Source organism: Amyelois transitella, chromosome 14 (genome assembly GCF_032362555.1).
Source record: "Amyelois transitella isolate CPQ chromosome 14, ilAmyTran1.1, whole genome shotgun sequence".
Lineage (NCBI taxonomy): Eukaryota > Metazoa > Arthropoda > Insecta > Lepidoptera > Pyralidae > Amyelois > Amyelois transitella.
In genome coordinates this window covers 5,660,130-5,681,495 of record NC_083517.1, presented here as the reverse complement: position 1 = coordinate 5,681,495, position 21,366 = coordinate 5,660,130, and the positions used below count along the sequence as shown (strand labels likewise).

Genomic DNA, 21,366 nt, shown 5'->3' with positions numbered 1-21,366 from the left:
AAGGTTATCTGTGCCGTAGCCGCATAGGTACAATTTGTTTGTATGGTATGAGGCTACATGGCTAGAGGATGATTATTCAAAGTCATCCTGTATTTCTGGCATAGCGAAATTCGTTTCGATAAAATCAGTTTTTCGGATAAATTTGCTTTACATAATCGTAAAAGGTTTTTAAATCCGTGCATAAGAGCCTAAAAGCACATTTTTTTTATTACTAGTGACCCGCCCCGGCTTCGCACGGGTGCAAAGCTGATACGAAAATACATTAAAAAATGTCTGTGTATCCTCGTTAATAGAATTTATTATTTACTTTTTTAAATTATTTATTTTCTCAAAGTCCTATAGAGAAAAGCGCACGCTTCGACGCGTTATTTATAGGGACGCTCCGCCGGCCGGCCGGTGCCACCGCTACCGTGATATCTTTTTACTTTTTAAATCTGCCATATCTTCAAAAATATTCATTTCAATTACAAGCTGCAAAGGGCAATATTATTCCACATTAAATGCAAAATATATTTAAGGTACTTAATTAGATAAGGATTGATGCTGTATTGTACTGCAAATAAGCCATTAATAATGTCCAAATTTATCCAAAAATATCTTTTTAATAAAACATTTCATTGGCTCTTTTGCGCCAGAAGTTGGCAGTACTAGTTGTCTTCTGTTGGCTGTCGAATTGTTTGTCTATATCACAAACTAAATAGATAGAGATATTTGTCTGTTGTGGTCTGTGGTCTTCTTGTCGCGGAGTCTTGATTACTCTTGACTGTAAATTGTAGTTTGCAAAAGTAATTGCTTTTGTAATTTTCATAATATTTATGTCTATTTTATTTCTACTTTAAGGTACATGAAATTATATTGTAAATTTTTCCTAAGTGCAGTTATAAATACTATTTTAAAGTGACAGCAAAACATGTGAAATGTTTTCGATGTGGTGGTTAAGAGATTGTGGCGTAAAGGCAATAATATATGCATGATTTTATACAGAATTTGTATCCCATTTTGTTATTGTGCCTTAATTAGTGCTGTTAGAAATGCAAGAAATTTGATGAAATAAAAATAATGCCATGTATACTCCGAACCATACAAGGAAGGAAACCAGAGATGTAATGTACCGGAGTAATTCCAGTCTAGATCTTATATACGGCGACCATCCGTCTGGTAATGGTCTCCGTAGAGAGTATGGTAGCCACGGCTCTATTGATGTGATAGGGGGAGCACCAAATGATCGATTAACAGTTATGGTGCACAATTATAATGGTGTGTCTGCGCCAGACAAGAGTCCAGATCTATCAAGAACAGATCGTCTCTCAGACATGCTTAACAGTGATCATGCTGATGGACCCACACCTCGTGCTAATGCCAGCCCTAAACCACGCTTAAAATTAAACAAACTTTGGGGAGGTGCTGCTCCTGCTCTGTCCCGCCATACATTTGACGATAGGGCTTTATCAGTGGTTGAAGCAGAGATAGCAAAAAGAAAACAATTTGCACACTATGATTGCCAATCACTTATGGCAAACTTAAGTTATGCAGCTGAAATCCGTGGAGAATTATTGAGCCGTCGTAGAAACACTACCACAGGGGCATCAGCAGCTTCATTGGCAACAAGAAGTGTTCCACCAGGAGAAGAACCTGTAAGATCTGTACCTGATACAGGAGATGGTCGGTCTAATGATCTGCTTGAAAGCTGTCCATTCTTTAGAAATGAACTTGGGGGTAAGATATAAATTAATTTTAATATCTTCAATGCAATAACAAAGTTTTATTTTCTGTTCTTTGTAACTGCTGTCAAATTGTAGAACATACATAATGTATCACAAAATAATCAAATATGTTAAAGAATCAAATATTTTTATGATAACTACTATTTATTTGATAATAATATTCTGACCTTGGTAAAATGATAACAAAAACCAATCTTTTCTTTCTCATTATCTAGGCAAACTTTGCTTGTTTTATTATCTGGCTATGAATGTATGAATATTTTTAAGTAAAAATATATATCTTGGGATTCTTCTTGTAGGTGATTGGCTAGCAACCTGTCATTATTTGAATCTCAATTCATAAAGCCTTTCAGCTGAATGTGACATTTCTCTTTTCTCTTTATAAAAAAGACTATTGGCTCTGTTTACCCCTCAAGGAATAAAGTTGTGACTATATAATGTATTTAAATAATTGGCATTAATAAATTATAGAATAACATGGCCAATATTATTCCTGGAAACTATTGAGAGTGAGGATTGTGTAAAGTCAAAAAGCTTGTCATTGTTAAAAAATTTAAAAAAAATGTAATAGATGGTTAGAGCAGGTACTGGTTAGTGTTCAAAATGATAAATTTAAGAAAACAATATTTATTTTTCTTGTCATATAATTGTTTTTCTACTGTTGTTTGACAATAAATTTCTTCAAACCTATAAAAATGTTGCATTATGACAGCAAAAAAGTTAAATACATGTTTTTTTCTTCATGCAAGTACTTGTTATTCACTATTGTGTCACTTATGTGAATTAGGTGACACAGAAAATCTGATCTAACACAATACTCCCTGGTGCTCTCATTCTTGCTATTGATAAATGTTTGTCTTTTCATTGAATATTGATTGGTTAAATCTGAAATATCTTATTATTTAGTGTACTTATAGAAAAAAGTTCAAAGTAGTTTGCACTGCTGAAATGTTAATAAAAATGATAGCTATCTGATTATTTGTAGCATTAGTGGTGACAAGACTAATCTTGTGATTCAGGCAATTGAATGTATGTTTACTTATTAAGGCAGATCCTTGGTCCATTTGATGATGTTGCATACATACATACATACATAAAATCATGCCTCTTTCCCGGAGGGGTAGACAGAGACTTGATGTTGTAATCAGGATAAAATGTTATAATGATGGATGCAACACAATGGTTTTGATCTATATGTAATTGTTAAATTGAGAAAGTATTTTAATGTTGTTTTCATGAGTAAATAATTTCACAACATATAAGACACTCACTACATTTATGATATTCAGTCATTGAATACTACTATAATTAATGCCATCAATTAACTACCTAGTTTGAGTTAAAAACGCATTCAAGCTTGACATGATACAATCAGTTGCATTGCATTATTAATCCACAACTGCAATCTTCATAAAAGAAAACATTTAACTGTTTTCAATAATAAAGATTAGAAAAATATAATCAGTTTTCAGTTAACTGCTGCCATAGATTATTAATACTAATGGCATAATGTACAAACAACCACAATTCTATAAGCATTATTAATTTTATTTTGTTGTATTCATCACATGTACAATGTAAGTGTGCCTACTGTAGACATTGTTTATGTTACATAGATTTTCCAGTAAGATTTCATAAAAATTTTAGTGTTTGAATGTATGTAACATTTTAGGTGAAGAAGAAAGATGTGTGACGTTATGCTGGCGGACGGCAAGAGGCGCCATACCTGGTCAATCTGGGGGCTGGCACCGTCCAAGAGCAGCCTATGGCCTATCAGTCCTGGAGTTCCCACCTGGACACAGTCACTGGAGAAATGGCTGTCCCTTTGCAAGGTCATTGGCACCATTACCAGTTGAAAGTCAAGATCTGGGTGCCTTGTATTACAGGAATTATTTTTATAATCAGCGTGAGTTTTCTTTTTCTCCTTATTGTTTCAATACTATAGCCTTTATGGGTTTGTTATGTCCAGTTAGACCATATATGTCACGTTTTTATTATTCCCTACACTAGGTTTACTTACTATAATTAGTGCTTTGTTAGTAATTTTTTGCTTAAAAAATGTCAATGCAAATTTATTATCCACAGATCATCAAAATTGGTTCGGTATGGACGAGAACCTCGGGCCCATCGCGGTATCCATCAAGAAAGAGCGGGTGGAGTTGCGACGTGGCGGCTGCGACGTATCAGCCCCCGCCTCACAGCTCGCGTGGCAGTACCGACTAATCATACGTACCTCAGAGCTGCTAACATTGCGAGGCTCCGTGCTAGAAGACGCTCTACCCACCGCCAAACCCAGCAACAATAGCGCCACCTATAACACGAAGGAGGTCTTGGAATATGTCGCGCCGGAGGTGCAATACAGCTGCTTAAAGTAAGTTTGTTTTTCTATGTCTGTGTGAGTAATATATCAATAAATTAATTGCCCTTGAACTATCAAGGGCAATTAATTTATTGATAACTAAACTACACCCGAAATTTGAGTCAAATTTATTTTTAGAAAAACTTCTTTAACACATTATATTGACTGCTTTTTTTATTCTATTGAAGACTTGGCGTTAACAATGGCGGCGCTGAAGATCAACTCTTACGACTTGATGAGCAATGTGTAACGCGACACTATAAAGTTGGAGTCATGTATTGCAAGAGCGGTCAATCGACAGAAGAAGAGATGTATAACAATCAAGAAGCAGGCCCTGCATTTGTCGAATTCCTGCAAATGTTGGGCCAGACAGTCCGTTTAAAAGAGTTTGATAAATACAAAGCAGGGCTCGACAATAGGACAGATTCTACAGGTTTATATTCTGTCTATACGACGCACCAAGACTGCGAGATAATGTTTCACGTTTCGACGATGTTACCTTATACTCCCAACAATCGGCAGCAGTTGTTGCGAAAACGACATATAGGCAATGATATAGTGACGATAGTATTTCAAGAACCCGGCGCCGCTCCGTTCACTCCCAAGAATATCCGTTCGCAATTCCAACACGTTTTCGTTGTAGTGCGAGCGATAGACCCGTGCACTGAGAACACGCACTATAGTATAGCGGTGAGCCGAGCTAAAGAAGTGCCTTTATTTGGACCTCCAATCAAAGATGGTGCAGTGTACCCTAAAGGAGAAGTTTTTACGGATTTATTATTGAGTAAGGTGAGTGAATAAGTCTTAAATATTTTGTTTTACACATGCTGTTTGAAATTGGTGTTTTTTTAACTGGTTTATGATTAACTTTTTATTTATTATTTATTTTTCAAGCACCACATTTTTCCGTGGGTTTTTTCAGTCTCTGTGGCAAATTTTTGATTATATCAATTTTTATTGTCTCTGTTATTATAACTAGGTATAAGACAAATTTCAGTAAGTTGTTAGTCTTCTTTTATGTTCTCAGAGAAAACAACTTATGTTATTAACTTGAGATTCTTCTTTTAGGCGATGGGCTAGCAACCCGTCACTGTTTGAATCTCAATTCTAACATTAAGCCAAACAGCTGAACGTGGCCTATCAGTATTTTCAAGACTGTTGGCTCTGTCTACCCCGTAAGGGATAAAGACGTGATCATATGAATGTATGTATGTATGTTCTCAGAGTACTGTCTTTCTTTTAGGTAATAAATGGAGAAAATGCAGCTATCCAGTCCCCAAAGTTCAGCACAATGGCGACTCGAACACGACAAGAATATTTAAAAGATTTAGCCAAAAATTATGTGACGACCACTACAGTGGAAACTGGACAAAAGTTCTGTAAGTTATTAAAAATAAACCGTCGTACTTAGTACATACATAAAATACATAAAATAACATATAAATTTTTTTTTTTTTATTTCAGCTCTATTTTCTTCAGTATTTGCCCTGAAAAGCAACAGCAATTCGAGCAATACCGCCGTTCTACCTCGTATGGATAATTGCACCAACGATGTCTTAGTTGGTGGTGCTTTATGTTTTCATGTGAGTATTATTATGTTGAATAAATTCGCCGAATTACGAGATTGTCTTACATTCTCACAAACTGTTCGTCATTTCGTCTCCCGTCTGTTTTCCTAGATGCCGATCGCAAGAAAGCTATTATTATTATTACAGCCCCTACATCTATATCGGGTTATTAATAGAATTGACTTGATGCTCCATTCTGATACTTATACATCTTCTTAGAAATTAAGTAATTATGTAATTTTATTTTTAAATGTTACCACGAATGAGAGAGATATTCATTATCTGCTAGCAAATATAACATTAGCATTAACTGTAATGTAGTAAAAAATCAGGTGAGCTTTTATTTATAATGTTATTATAAAAATATTTCTTAGGTTCACGTGCAAGATGAAGGCGCAGGCGGTGTACTATTGGATTGTATCATGGGTGTGTCGGCTGATACTATAGTGCTATTGGAACACAGCTCAAGGCAGATCATTTTAGTCATTCCCACCAATTCCCTTCTGGGTATGTATGGGTATTATTTCTTTTTTGTATATTTTAAGTATGACAAATTATTGTAAGAATGGTTCGATTTAGATTTGTTAAAACGATAAAGCTATAAGAAAAAACAAATCACGTCCGAGAAAGTCACACTCATATCCAAGCAATAATTTTTAATGCGATGAAGAAAAACATACAGATAGAAATTGTAAAAAAAGGTGTCCTCTGTCGGTTATAATATAGACGCTATCCATTTTATGGCAATATCTTTCAAATATAAATATAAGTCAGTCGGTTAATTATATGTATGGTTCTATATCGGTTCCCAGGCTGGGTGGTGAGCAGCGGCTGGACGCGCGTGTACTACCACCAGGGCGAGAGCGTGCGCGTGCGCGGCGCGGGCGAGGCGCTGCTGCGGCGGCTGGCGGCCGTGGCGCCGCCGCACGCGCACGCGCTCCGCGAGCTCACGCTCGAGCGCAGCGCGCAGCATCAGCTGGGTAACGTATTGTTTTCATTATGTAAGTGTGTTTTAAATCATGTGATCGTTATTCGATAATGGCAAATTATGAATACTGACCATGTTATTGGTTTGTACGATAAAAAGTGTGCCGTGGACGGTCTGGCAACTGCGTTATGCCTAAACTGCTTGTGTATGTTTCGAGTTCTCCCTGCAAAAGTTATAAAAAAAGGTACGATAAAATAACACAAGAGTCTTTAAATTTGCTTTTTATTGACAGGATTCCACGTGCAACCCGACGGCCTAGTGACGGCGGTAGAAAGCGGCGGTTCGGCGGCGCGGGCTGGAGTGAGGCGAGGGGCTCGTCTGTTGGAAGTGTGTCGAGCAGCCGTCATCGCGCTTCATCACGACCAGCTGGTAGACCTGCTCAAGACCTCCGCTCCGGTCACGGTGAGTCATTGGTGAATTACAAGTGACAGCGCAAACAGAACAGGGTAGAAATAAATGTACCAATATTGTGTCTTTAGAATCTTAGTCTTTTGGTGTTGTATTCATATCAAATTGACGTAAATAATTAATTTGGATTTTTTGTTGGATGATTACCACTTATTTCATGGCGATATCACTTTACGGCCCTGGGTCCCGAAGAATGGCGGTGGAGCGTGCAACCGTGAAAACGAAAGAAACTGGCGACTTGAAGCGAACGGTTAATAAATGATTGAGGAAAAGATAACGAAATTTAAAAATGTTGGTGTTCCCACCAGGTGACGCTGACGTTCGCGCAGAGCGCGCGGTGCGCGTGCGCGAGCGGCGCGGAGGAGAGCGCGGCGGCGCGCGCGGACGCGCAGCAGCCCGCGCGGCGCCGCCCGCCGGCCGCGCACTCGCCGCCGCGCTCCGACTCCTCGGGGTACGGCACCGGTAAGTACTACACTCAATTCAACATTTACTTTATAACTATTATAATATTTGACCAATTTCAAGGCAAGAGTGACTAGACACTATTTGAGCTTGCGTGTACCTATTAGGCCTCATCTTGTTTATCGCCAGGCCGATTGAGGTCAAGCGCATTCAAGTCTATTTTAACAAAAAATAAAATAAAAATACATTTACCATAAATGTGATGTGATAATATGAGCATTGCTGTTTGGGTGGGTAAGGTGTTCGACTTTATAAATCAAGATGCATAGGTAAAAAATCCCATTGTAAGCAGCTTAGTACATTAGTGTTATTAATATACATCATCATAATCTATGAGTAGAATTCTGTCCATTCTGGTAGCTGGAAATGTAACTATGATCCAAACTGGGATCCTTGCACGCCCGTGAAAGTCAGACGGGAATTATTTTTAGTTATTCACGCCTGGATCGTAGCCACAGATAGTCCTTAAGATCCTCTTCATGAATCCTGAATAATGGATGACGTACTGATACGGTACATACTCGTATATGTGGTGATTGTAATAAAAGTTGTTTATACAGGTGGTTCAGGCCGAAGCGGGCGGCGTTCTCCTCAATCTTCACCAGTATCGGAGGCGCTGCTGCGGCGACGCTCACACGACGGCGGCCACTCTCCCGCGCACACGCCGCGACACGCCAGACACAAGCGAGCCTCCGCCAACACTAGCGAGCTCACGGTAACTCTCAATATAATTATAAAATGAGTTTGCTTTTCGAGATCTCAAACTCGCAGGTTGCGCAATAGTAAGAGAAATAAATCATGAGAACTATCGAATCGACTATTCAATAAACTCTTTCACTCCTCATGCCTAAGTGTCTGACATTTAGAGAGCGGCAATAAAAACCTTTAAAATACATGGTTTACGGAATAATCGTAATTTGTTTTTCAGGAAGAATTGATGCGCCTTATGGACGCAGAACTTGGCGGTGGTCGTTCAAACAGCGTCATCGGCACGCCTACATCCCCACCGAGCTTAACGCCTTCAATGGCTCCTACGACCATAACGCCGCCTACAACAGTAGAAACTACAAGTAATCATGCGCGTGTGCCTCCATTGCCGCTTCCAGACGCAGGCGCCTTGGATTGGGCCACACTAGTTCATACGGCCACTCGGGCTATGCTACAGGTAATTCTCTTCATCATCTTACCCTTATTATATCACTTTTTAATGACACTTTTTTAGGCTTACAAGACTGACGTATCCACAAAAAAATCGTACAGTTAGTAATTTTTTATTGTAATAATCTGATTTAAATTCAAGTGTCGGACAAGGCCAATAATCACAATAGTTTTGGAATTGATGGCTCAATGATGAAATTGAGATTCAGGGAAAGAGATAGGTTGCTAGCCCATAGCCTTAAAAAATAATATAATATCCGTGCCGTGTGGTCCCCGGCACCAACATAAAATAGAATAGGACCACTCCCTCTCATTTCCCATGGATGTCTTAAGAGGCGACTAAGAGATGGGCTAACAAACTTGGGATTCTCGTTTTAGGCGATGGGCTAGCAACCTTTAAGCCAAACAGCTGAATGTGACCTATCAGTCTCTTCAAGACTTTTGGCTCTGTCTACCCCGCAAGGGACCTGACTATATGAATGAATGAATATAATATCTCTAACTTTAACCGTTGGTGCGGGAGAACACGGGACAACACACGGACACCCAATTTTTCTTAGCCAGACCAGCATCAAATTAACTTTTTTTTCAGTTCTTCTGTCCTATTTAATATAACATCCATACGATTATATAATACAGATTTGTTTTGTCTAGATTTGTGAAGAACACCAGTACCCTTCTATGGATAACGCCGATCCATCATTAGACACAATAGCAACTGAATCCTTGAACAGTTCTTGGCCGGAAATACCTGTAAGTTGACGTTAAGTTTTCGTATTAAAATTTGTTTCTCCAATTTTAATAATCGGGTGCTAGTTGTTTGAATAGTGTTCAAACGCATGTGCTTGTAGCCAAATTTCACAGTTCAAACGCGTCGATCGAGAAACATACAACGCCGAGAAATGCTGCCGAAGGCTGTAAATTGACTTTGACATAAACAATTGTCTCTTTTCAGATGGTCTATTGGTCAAGATTCACTAATGTTTTTAATTCTAGTCAACGTAAATTCGTCCTGTGAGATGATGTATGAAATGTTGCAGTGTAGTTTGTTTCACTGCTTCTTCTACACTTTTGCTTTGGAAGTGGTAGCAGATATAATTATACTTATGTCATCAACATACTTCCTTCAAGTGATACCCTGTATACTATTTTTAAAATAAGATGATGATGAAGGGTGTTGTGCGGAACACGAATTTGTTGGAGAACGCGCCTTAGTATCCCTTTTCACGAACGAACGGTTCGACAGATTTTACGAAGACACCAGTTATCACGTTACTGTATTTTATTTGTCTATAATTACAACTATAAAAATTACTGTCTATAAATCATTGAAGTCAAAATCACTATGTATAATATTAAACTGATAACTGTCCACTAGGCACTTTAGAACTCGCACACAATGAATATATAATAATAGTCTCGAATATTACTACTGTCTACACACACTAAAGACAAACTGACTTCAACTAACTATTACACTGTTCACTATTCACGGTATATTGTTTGCTTGCACTATTCATTACCGCATTGTTCTACTTCGTATATATAAAGCGAAAATAACTGTATCTATCATAACACTGTAAACTGTCTTCTTTCCACTATTTACTGTGTTTTGCCCGTATTGTACTGTTATTTCACCGTACTAGTCATAAGCTAACCGAACTATTATACTGTATCTATTGTTTACTATTAAATAAAACACTATTAACTGTTTTTTCCCGTACTGTACTATTATTTTCTCGTACTTATATTCAATATCGAATTCAAGAACGAACCAACTCGCGGACCAAACCTTTCTGCTATTTATGCGGAATCGGCTTGTTCCAGAATAGTCCCTCTTTTTACTTGTATTCGCATTATAGAGCCATCTAGTGTTTTCTGCATTTTTTGTGTATGTGAGTGTTAAATAGTTGAGTGTTAAATAGTTTTCTGTCACTCTTTAACAGATGGCGCGGCTTGGACTTATCGGAAATTTAATTATAATTTTGAGTTAGAATACGTCCTCAGCCCGCCCGCGTAAAATAAAAATCTACCTACATACCATTTTTAAACTCTAACACAGTCGTTTGGGCATTGTTTGTAAGTTAGTGAATCAGACGTGTCCTCATTTATATATTAAGAAAAACCTAAGATAGATAAATCAATATTTAATATGTTATGTCGCAGAGTGCGGAATCCAATGCTGAGGCGGCCGCTAGCGGGGAGAATCAGAGCTGCAGCTGCGGGCTGGCGGACGCGGTGGCGACGCTGCGGGCCGACGCTGTGGTCGCGCAGCGGCACCGCGCCGCGCTCGAGGACGAGGTGATGATGATGATGTTGTCCTACTGCACAGCTACCAATGATGCTCTGCCAACAGCACACCAACCAGTGCCTGGGGGCACCATATCATATTGTGTTTCGTTACGAGTGGTGACAGAGGTGGCAAATTTTTGACGGAGCGAGTGAAGTGAGCAAGGGTTACCAACTTGGGGCGTAAATACATTTTTCGATTTATTTATGATTGTAACGCGATAACTTTCTAACCGGTGGTCTGATTTTGATGAAATTTAAAATGTACCTAGGATTTGTTAATATAGTTTTACAAGTTCGTATTACAGTCGGTCAATTACTTTCTGAGATATTCACAATTTCGTAAAAAAATAAAAATGTTCGTGAGTTCAAAGTTCGCGGCGAACGATCAGTTTGTTTAGTTCACGCTAAATAGGATACCCGGCGCTCTGCTAACAAGTAACATGTTATTTATATAATATACTTAGGCTGATAGCATGCATTCTTCGCTGTGTTTGGTCGTGGCATGTGACGTTTTAGCGATGTCGCCACAAATTCGTAAGTAATGCATACAAGTCTAATAAATTTCTATTGATTTGCCAGGTCCGTCGCCTTCGCCGCCACAATGCGCGGTTGCGGGAGGAATCAGCGCGGGCGGTGTGGCAACTGCGGCAGTTCACGCAGTGGCTCAAGAGGACCGTCGACCGCCAGTGACGGTAACATTTACATCACACTGTACTCTACCTTGTATGAAAGATCTTTACTGATAGTGACACATTGCTCGTCGATTTACTATGACGGAAATTTACAATATATTCTCGTTTATTTGCGAGTTAATAAGTATAAACGCGTCGACATCTATATTATAATGGTCTTGGTATCTTATGAATTTTGTGCCTTTCCTATGCTTCGTGCGAAGCGTTTGTTTTTGTATAAAGACTTTATGTTGTACTTTGGATATTTAAGCTTATTCAACTGTTGATTACTATTATTATCTATACTTATTATGTAGAATAAGAATGTTTTTCTGTAATATCAGATATTGAAGATTCATTTCATTTCACATAATTATTGTTGTTAATAAGCGATGGTTAATATTAAAACATTTTGACGTAATACTCAATCTCCGGGTAAACAATTAAAAACCACCAAAAATTGAAAATGTAATTTATTATTATTTAAATAAGTAGGTTTAATGTTCTTTATTATTTGGGGTGAGGTTTTTTAGAGATGTTTGTATTTAACGCTAGAATTTATATAAAATTTATAGAGTTTATATTCCACCGGCCTTATAGCGAAATAAATCGACTGATACAAATCGACTGTGGTTTTTCGTGGCTCATTTGTTTGTTGGATAAATGCATATGCTTTTGATGAGCCTAAAGATATCGTATTATTCAAACAAGTGTGTTTTAGTTCTGCACCATACGAATCTACAACCTTGGTGGTCGTTGAGTGTGCAGCTGAATATCTTTTTATGGTATATATCTGTCCATGTCCGCGATTCCAACGACCGTTTTATCACTTGACACATTTTGCAAGCAATTGATTGGTTTGAATAATTATCGTATTAACGTTAGATATACTACGGGTTTGTACTATAAGTACATGAGTACTATAGTATAATATATGTATGTATAATACTATGAAGTTATGGGAATGTCCACCAACTTTTAAACATAAAATAAAAAGATACGAATGATGCAGATCTCGCACCTTAGGAAGACTTCGCTTGTATGTCTCAAATTATCATATAATCGAACAATAATAATATCTTTTATATTCTTAGATATAATTTTGTACGCTAAATCACAACGCGTATTATTAAAATGAGTGTAAGATGAACACCAATTAGGCTAAGACTGTCATAGTTGAAAATGTTGAAGTGATTAGTTGGGGTAATTTATTTATATACCACATAATAAGTATTGACGTTATTTATGAATTGATTATTATTATTTTAAGGGAAGCATCTTTGACTATGGCTGAAAATATAATAAAAATAAAATACTGTTAAAATTTATTGTAAAGATATTAGTTGGTAGTATTATTATAGACTTGAGACCTGCCAAATATTATAACAGTAAGTATAAGCGAGTACGAAGCACAAGTTTGTAGTAAAAATAACCTTCATCTGTAAAAATTTTTGTACCTTTATCATTGTGACGCGATTAAATAAATATCAGAGTAGCAGTGGGTTGATATGGATATGCCCACTTTCTCACAAACCGGTTCAAAGCGGCATTGGTGTTAAAAAACTAACAAATTATAACGTTTACGGTTATGTTAAATTTTGTGCAGTTATGTTTTAGTGACTATGGCCTTTATTTGTAGTACACATTTTCATGAATATTTGTAAATATTCTATTGACTTTGCATTGTTTATAATGTATAGTTGAACCCGTGGACCCAAAGCCTAGAGTACTGGAACTTAAAACTCAACACAAAAACTTAATTTAATAAATTTGATTTACGTAAATAATATATAAATAATACATAAATGCCACATTGGGACTAAAAGGGAAGATATGGAAATAGATATACAAATTTAAATTTTTATCAGTGACCGATCTTTTTAGGGTCGAATGTTTTTTAGTAAATAGGTTCAAGTGAACAAGAAAAAACATTTTTTTTTGTTCACAGTCAACGGGCTACATATAAATAATTCAGGCTGTATTTACACAAATAGTTTCATAAATTTTTATTTATTTTTATTCTGCAGCGTATCAATGTGCGGGGGGTTATCGTTTTGTTTTTTTCTATGTTCGTTTTATTTGTTGTTTTCTATGTTCGTTCGCTAAGTTTCGGGTCCAGAGATTCATGCATACGTGTTTTAAAATCATCATAAGACAAAAGCTTTATTAGTTAATGACCTTAAAGATTAAGGTTTATTGTTAAAAATACATTCGCTTATTGTTAGATGTAATATGTAATGGACATTTAAATACGTAGTACCTATGTAGGGTTAAGAGTAACTTTGAAATTATGCATTATTCTTTATAATATTCAAACCAAAGCCTTATAAAAAGTATTGTAGTTATCCCGCTAAAGGCTTTATATTTAGATAATAAGTTTCACTCCGCATTTAGTTCTTTTTTTGCTTTTAAGACTTACTTAGCGAAATTATGCTCAGTAACTTATTGCTAGCCATCTTGCGAAACACGCATAATTTACTGATATTTTTCGGGTATACTTGGGCAACTTTTTATTTGATAAAGGTATTTACGTGTTATATTTTTGAGTTTATCTATACATTTTTATAATACGTACTGTTCGTCAATTAAATGCAAATCGAATTTCATCATTTTCACTGCTTATTTGGATGATCATAATAGTATTTTCTTGAATAGAGTTAACTAAAGAAGTATGAACTATATAGTGCATACACAATTTTGCAACTGGTTTAATGTGTGTCAGAATGGCGGGTGTACCTCACGGGTTTTAATATCTGTTTTGGATTAAAAACGTACCTGATGTGTACCTCAGTGTACCTATCCTAAAAATCTGTGTACCTCCTTCTATGTAAAGATTTTAATAAAATAGGTACACCCGCGGTCCTGACGTCAGGACCGCGGGTGTACTTCTAGTTAGCATATGTAGGTAAGTTAACTGTATATGTAGATTTGGTACCTCTTGTGTACCTGCAGAAACAAATATTAAATAAATAAAAAATATTAAGGGTGCTGAGAAAATGAAAAAAAAACATTTATTTTCATGTTAAAATTTTCTTTTTCTTTTTTTGTAACTGGCCAGTTATGACACATTCTGAACACAACAGAAAAGAAGTTGCACAATACAAATTATAATTAACATATATCAACAACAAAATGTTTATGTATAAATGATCTAGTTCATTACTACAGTATATACTTTCATGTAGGTATTCTTCCGAGGCAAGCGATGGGAGTGTTATGACGATCTTCGTAATAATGTAAGAAAAAGCTCTAAATGTATGATTTCAGAATGTGACCTTTATGGATTGAAATATTTTTTTGTAATATACATAAAAATATATTTTGTGATTTAGGAATGTTACAATTTTGTACTTATACATTAATGTATTATCACATACAGACAGACACTAGAGTGATCCTATAAGAGTTCCGTTTTTTTTTTATTTATTTTTTTACAATTTTGTACCTATACATTAATGTATTATCACATACAGACAGACACTAGAGTGATCCTATAGGAGTTCCGTTTTTTTTTTAAATTTTTTTTTCATTTTCTCAGCACTCTTAATATTTTTTATTTATTTAATATTTGTTTCTGCAGGTACACAAGAGGTACCAAATCTACATATACAGTTAACTTACCTACATATGCTATCTAGAAGTACACCCGAGGTCCTGACGTCAGGACCGCGGGTGTACCTATTTTATTAAAAATCTTTACGTAGAAGGAGGTACACAGATTTTTAGGATAGGTACACTGAGGTACACATCAGGTACGTTTTTAATCAAAAACAGATATTAAAATCCGTGAGGTACACCCGCCATTCTGACACACATCTGGTTTACGAGTGTTGAGAAAGTTATTTTTTTTCTTCCAGGACAATTTAATTGTAGCAAAACGGAAATTTTTGTCGAAATTAATATTATTATTTTTTTGCTATTTGCGCATCTATTCTACTTTTGATAGACCAATTTCTGCAGTATTGTCAGTTCTCAACGGAGAAATGTTATTGATTGGAAACTTTTTGAAATTTAAACAAAAAATATTTATTTCAATAAAAGAAAATATTGTGTAAGTACACTTGTCCTAACGTTAACTTGTAGAATTAAAATGTATAAAATTTACAATCTGCTTTGTTCTGTATAATGCTGATATTTTAGGAGACACGTTCACAAGCAACGAGATATAAAATGTGCCTTGATCTAATTTTAGAGAAACGACACGAAGAAACTTGAAAGTGCTTAAATTTTTCGCTCTCAATCTTTGGAAGCATTAACTTGGTAAAGTCTGATCTATTCTTTGTGATTTACTTTTATAACCAAAGCGTTTAATATGACTCGCCATACTCTCACGTTGTTTCCATTATATTTTGATTTTGTGAGCAGAGGGTGACAGGTTCAGATGTAATGACAAAATGGAAGTATATAAAGGAAATGTCATTCCATAATAAGACAGATGAGCAAACAAAACGGAATCAATACCATTATTCTGACTCTGCCACCTTTACCTCATACTTATATTATGGCATTAACTGTAGGTTTATTATTTTTTACTGGTGTATTAATTGAATATACATTCCAATTAAACTATTTACCGAAATTATGTGCCTTTTTTGTAATGATTCTCGATTCCATCCCTAATGTCTAATTTAGATTTCAGTCACTTAATATTGTTCACAAATTATACAAAACAAAATATATTTAGGTTTTCGACGTAACTTCTTACCCGTTCTTGAATGTGATACTTTATAATGTATTAAGATACAAGATTTTTTTTCTCGGGATAAGTCGGGCAGGCCGCTCAGCATTATTTACACATATGTAGCTACATATGTGTAAATAATGTGACTATGTAGTCACATTGCAACTATAGTCCAATGTTCCCGTAATGCTGAAGACCGCAACAAATGGAGGCGCATCGCTGGGGCTGCATTATCCAAAAAAGACGCATCATTATAAAATCACGACCACTCTGTCAAGAGTGAACGACTGAGGAGGAGGAACTACATATGTCACTTTTAAATCATCATCAGATCAGATCGGGTTAGTGAGAAAAATTTTACAATATGGAAATTACTTATAGGTAACTATTTTATTGGGCGCTTATGGGATGGACGCTATTTGATGTGAAGCGAAATTTCAGGATATTGCCTTTTTCTTTCTGCTTTAGTGAGTTCTTAGAGGAGCACTGAAACGGGGTAACTCTTTAGGTACGGATTTCTTGAACCTACGCCCTGTGTAGATAAGGCAGTCGACTTGGTAATTCCGATTTCCTTTTTTGGGATTTCGATATGAGGCAATAAATTGATGATTACGATTTCAGATATTATGTTTATCTATCCAAAAAATATATGGCTCTGTTCTGATAATTAGCCTTGTATTAACAGATAATTCCTAAATGATTGATAAATATTGATATATGATTTATAATTGGGAAGGCCTGATTTGATTTCCTGGAATTCCAAGTTGTAGGATAGGAATTCTAAAATTATTTTAAGCAAATGTCATCTCTTAGTTGTTATACTACTAGAACGAGAACAATTTCAACTGGTTACTCTAGGCCTGCCTGCAAATGTCAAAAAATGTCCCCCTGGGTCAAATCTAACGCATGGTTGATATGTCTGTACAGACTCTGAAGTGATGTGTGTCATTCAATCTCTTTCCCCTGCATGTCGTAAGAGGCGACTAAGAGATAGGCTAATGAGCTAAGGATTATTTTAGGCGATAGGCTAATAACCTGCCAGTATTAATTAATCTCAATGCCATCTTCAAGCCGACAGCTTATTATGGCCTTTTCTGTCTTTGTGATAATATTAGCTCTCCCTTAGTAGTTTTGTTAGTATCGCAAGACTCTGTAGTGATGTGTCATTCAATCTCTTTCCCCTGCATGTCGTAAGAGGCGACTAAGAGATAGGCTAATGAACTAAGGATTATTTTAGGCGATAGGCTAATAACCTGCCAGTATTAATTAATCTCAATGCCATCTTCAAGCCGACAGCTTATTATGGCCTTTTCTGTCTTTGTGATAATATTAGCTCTCCCTTAGTAGTTTTGGTAGTATCGCAAGGGAAAAAGACGTGTTTATATGTATATAAGTCATCATAACTGTTCAACTTAATGCTTTAGAGATGAGGAAATCGTTTAGGTAACTGCGTGTAGTGTATCCAGCGATGTAGGTTGCATGATCCAAGCTGCGATAGGTTTTTTTTAGGGTCAGACCGTTAGATGAAATCACCTACCTAATTATTTATAAGTTTAAATTATAGGTACATGCTCACACGTCTAGGAACCATCACTCTTACTTTGGCTAAGAAAAGTTGAGACAAGGAAAGGGGCCTTTCTTAGAACACAAAGATTCTTTTAAATAAGATTACCTATATTTTTGCCAATTGGAATTATTAAGAATTGTAAAACGTCCAACGCCGACCATACATCAAAACAATAATGTTTTAAAAGATCGCCCCAAATTAATAAATTAATGTAGTGCATATAAATCGAAGTCATGTAAGATTTCTTATTAAGCTAACTGTTAAGATTTTTTCCAAAATATTAAGGTTTTAGTGTTTGGTAAATGGATACTGTATTTTCCGTGTATTTTGCAATGAAATAATGTAGGTAACTCTAGAAGTTTAAACCTCAATTTTTTAGTTGGAGAGTTTCATTGATGTGTCTCCGAAAACTTCAGATCCTCATACCTTGCTTATTTTGACGGCCTGTGTGTCTGTTGAGTACCGTAATGAAAACTGCATTAAAATTAAATCAGTCGCTTTGAGGAAATCGCAAACAAACAAACACGAATGGATCGAATGCAGACCCTCCTTTTTTGAAAAAGTCTGTTTAAAACAGCAATCGAAATGTGCCAAAAACGATTGCTGAACTAGACAACTATATATTTTTTCAAGTGTGTATCTAAATAGCGACATATTGGTAGGCCATTACCTAAAAGAGACATCCCAACCCAATTTTAGGTACCCACTAAACATTTCCTTTTTTTGATTTTTTTAATCTGTTTTTTTAAATTTTTTAATCTGCACGGGAAGTGAAGCTGTCACACATTACTTGTTTTTTCTTCCTACTAGACCAGCATGGAAGAACATTACCGCGGGCAAAACAGTTATAGGCCGATGCGGTCTTCTTAGTAAGACTAAGTACCTATTCTGGCATACCTAATTTTGTCACCAGCGCAGCCGGTAAATCAATAGCAGAGGAAATCGAATTCTTAAGTATATATACTGTGGTGAAGAGGTTCAAAACTAGCCATTAAGACGTGGTGGGAGAATTAGCTAATCGCGCTAAACTAAGTTCCGGTTGCAACCTCACCTCTCTAGAGAGGAACCCAGGGCGTGCCTATGACTACTATCTCTACCACGTACGCAGGAGAACATGTTGGGTCATATTTACAAGTCTAGTTACGTGAATGTGTAGGTAACCTCACGATGTTTGCCCTCACTGGTTAGCAATTAAATTCCAAAAATGACAGCGGTAGGATTCTCTTCCTGAGCATCGCTTTTGTTACCGTTTTGACATTATGTACCCAGGTATATATTTTTAAAATAATCAAATGTCGATTGTTGTAGTTTGGTACCAGCTACCTACATGAGCGTCTCCGGTTGTACCGAGATACCTACTGAATGGAAATACCATCAAATTTTGAATGAGATTATAATTATCGTGTCGTATATTTCAATCCGTACGATAAGTTTGTAATCTATTATGAGGATTATAAAAATGAGGATTACGGGCTACTGTGTCACACAATAAATACTGAAGCCGGAAATATTTTTTTTCAATCGAGTCGATCACTTGATACACAATGCGTGCTCTCGTGCTGCTAGCCCTCTTGGGAACTGCCCTTGGTATGTACCTCTTTAGTTTTTTATTTCTGTTATTTTATTGTATAAACAATTTAACTTTTATTGTTTACCGTGCATAGATGTTCATATTCGTATTTAAAATTACTTGGCATAATATACTAAATTCAGCTACCACGAGTAAAATAATTCCCGTGGTACATTCCGTGGACTAGCATGTCATGCCATGGTCCCTGTGATACTCGTGGAAAGATGTAGTCTCTGCCTATCCCTCCGGGAAAGAGACGTGTTTAAAATGTATTTATGAATGTAAGGACTTTTGCTGCTCTTTACTTAGATACAAGTATTTTTTTTTAATAGTCGCCCTATCCTTTTGGGTAGATAGTGTATATTTCCGTCGAAAACAATCAAAACAACATACATATAAAGTAATACTTCAGGCAAGTAGGTGCTATTGAAGAAATAGGTTCACCACCTAACAAGCACTTTGAAACAGAAGACAATAAAAACATTGATTTACATATTTTCCCATTTATAGCGGCACCCAAGCAAGTGTCCAGAATCGTGGGAGGCGAGCCCACTACTATCGACCAATACCCGTACATGAGCAACATGCTGTACCACTTCTGGGGTATCTGGTGGATGCAATGGTGTGGCGGCTCACTTATCACCACAACTTCTGTCCTGTCAGCAGCCCATTGCTACGAGTATGTACATTTAACTTATGTAATAGAAGTGGTATGTAGTTAATTACATATAACTTGCTTTCGCTTGTAGCTCTGTCCGCGTGAAAAGTACCCTATTCTGTGTTCCACCCTAAGTAAAGAAACTTACTAACTTGGTTCAGTAGTTTTTACGTGAACGTCGGACAAACAAAAAAAAAACACTCTTACGTTATTAACTGGTATGGTTTTCTTATTTCATATTAGGTTTTTTCATACATGAATTATTCCTGCAGGGGTGACATACCAAGTGATTGGCAAATTCGTCTCGGCTCATCTTTTGCGTCCAGCGGTGGGCAAGTGATTCCTGCGTCACTCTTGGTGCTTCACGCTCAGTACAACAGAAACACCCTTGAAAATGACGTGGCGATCATCAGGCTGTCGTCGCCCGCCACTTTGTCAGCCAGTGTTGGAGTAGCACGCATTCCCGGCCCTGCCTATATTCTTCCTGACAATACCGTCGTCACGTCAATCGGATGGGGTGCTCTCACTGTAAGTATTTCGTCTATCCTCCTAGTCCCATTATTAGTTTAAAATTTTACTGCCTTGAAATCACTTGACGGTGATTACAATCAAGCGGACTCAGACGACGCAAATTTTCCACGATCAGTATATTAGTGATTTTTACTTAGAATATTAATTCTTAGTTTTGCCTACCCTCTACAGCAAGGTGGTGCCAGCCCTGAGCAGCTTCAACATGTTGATGTCAACATCATCAACCAAACTCTCTGCTCAGAGCGTTACGCGTACCTCAAGACTCTCCCTGGATACCAGAATTGGCCCGACGTAACTGGTGTTATGTTGTGCGCTGGAATCCTCGATGTTGGAGGCAAGGACGCCTGTCAAGGTGACTCTGGGGGCCCTCTGGCCCACGACTCGGACGTCGTTGTTGGTATCACCTCATGGGGCTTCGGCTGCGCTCATGAGTTCTACCCTGGAGTTAACGCTCGAGTTTCTTCATACACCGATTGGATTGTTGAAAACGCATAATCAGTGCTATTTTACTTATAAGTACCTACTCACTTAAGTACTATGTGATAAAGTGATATCAATAAATTATATTAATGCAGATCGTGTATTACTTACGGTGATAAGAGATATAGAGATAAAAAGTATTAATCTCTTATGTATTAATTCCTTTGTCCGTAATTTCCATCAGTTTGTTTTATACTTCAACTGCAGAAACAGAAGTTTATACCTATTCAAAATACACAAAACATATTA

At 36.7% G+C, this 21,366-nt stretch overlaps 2 protein-coding genes across 2 annotated transcripts; both read left to right on the top strand.

The window, feature by feature from the left end:
- The first annotated feature begins 701 nt into the window (after positions 1 to 701).
- On the top strand, positions 702 to 16,210 carry LOC106135218 (signal-induced proliferation-associated 1-like protein 2). The gene is made up of 15 exons (XM_060947699.1): positions 702 to 1,716; positions 3,397 to 3,630; positions 3,810 to 4,095; positions 4,272 to 4,872; positions 5,327 to 5,462; positions 5,548 to 5,666; positions 6,026 to 6,158; positions 6,464 to 6,631; positions 6,872 to 7,041; positions 7,356 to 7,509; positions 8,070 to 8,224; positions 8,438 to 8,674; positions 9,322 to 9,420; positions 10,834 to 10,968; positions 11,539 to 16,210. Exons 1-15 carry the CDS (start codon positions 1,065 to 1,067, stop codon positions 11,647 to 11,649), a joined length of 3,390 nt encoding a protein of 1,129 aa, XP_060803682.1. The 5' UTR covers positions 702 to 1,064; the 3' UTR covers positions 11,650 to 16,210.
- A 3,094-nt stretch (positions 16,211 to 19,304) lies between these two features.
- Positions 19,305 to 21,211, top strand: LOC106135222 (trypsin CFT-1). The gene is made up of 4 exons (XM_013335461.2): positions 19,305 to 19,465; positions 19,959 to 20,127; positions 20,379 to 20,634; positions 20,809 to 21,211. The coding sequence occupies exons 1-4, from the start codon at positions 19,423 to 19,425 to the stop codon at positions 21,130 to 21,132; spliced, it is 792 nt and encodes a 263-aa protein (XP_013190915.1). The 5' UTR covers positions 19,305 to 19,422; the 3' UTR covers positions 21,133 to 21,211.
- The last annotated feature ends 155 nt before the right edge of the window (positions 21,212 to 21,366 follow it).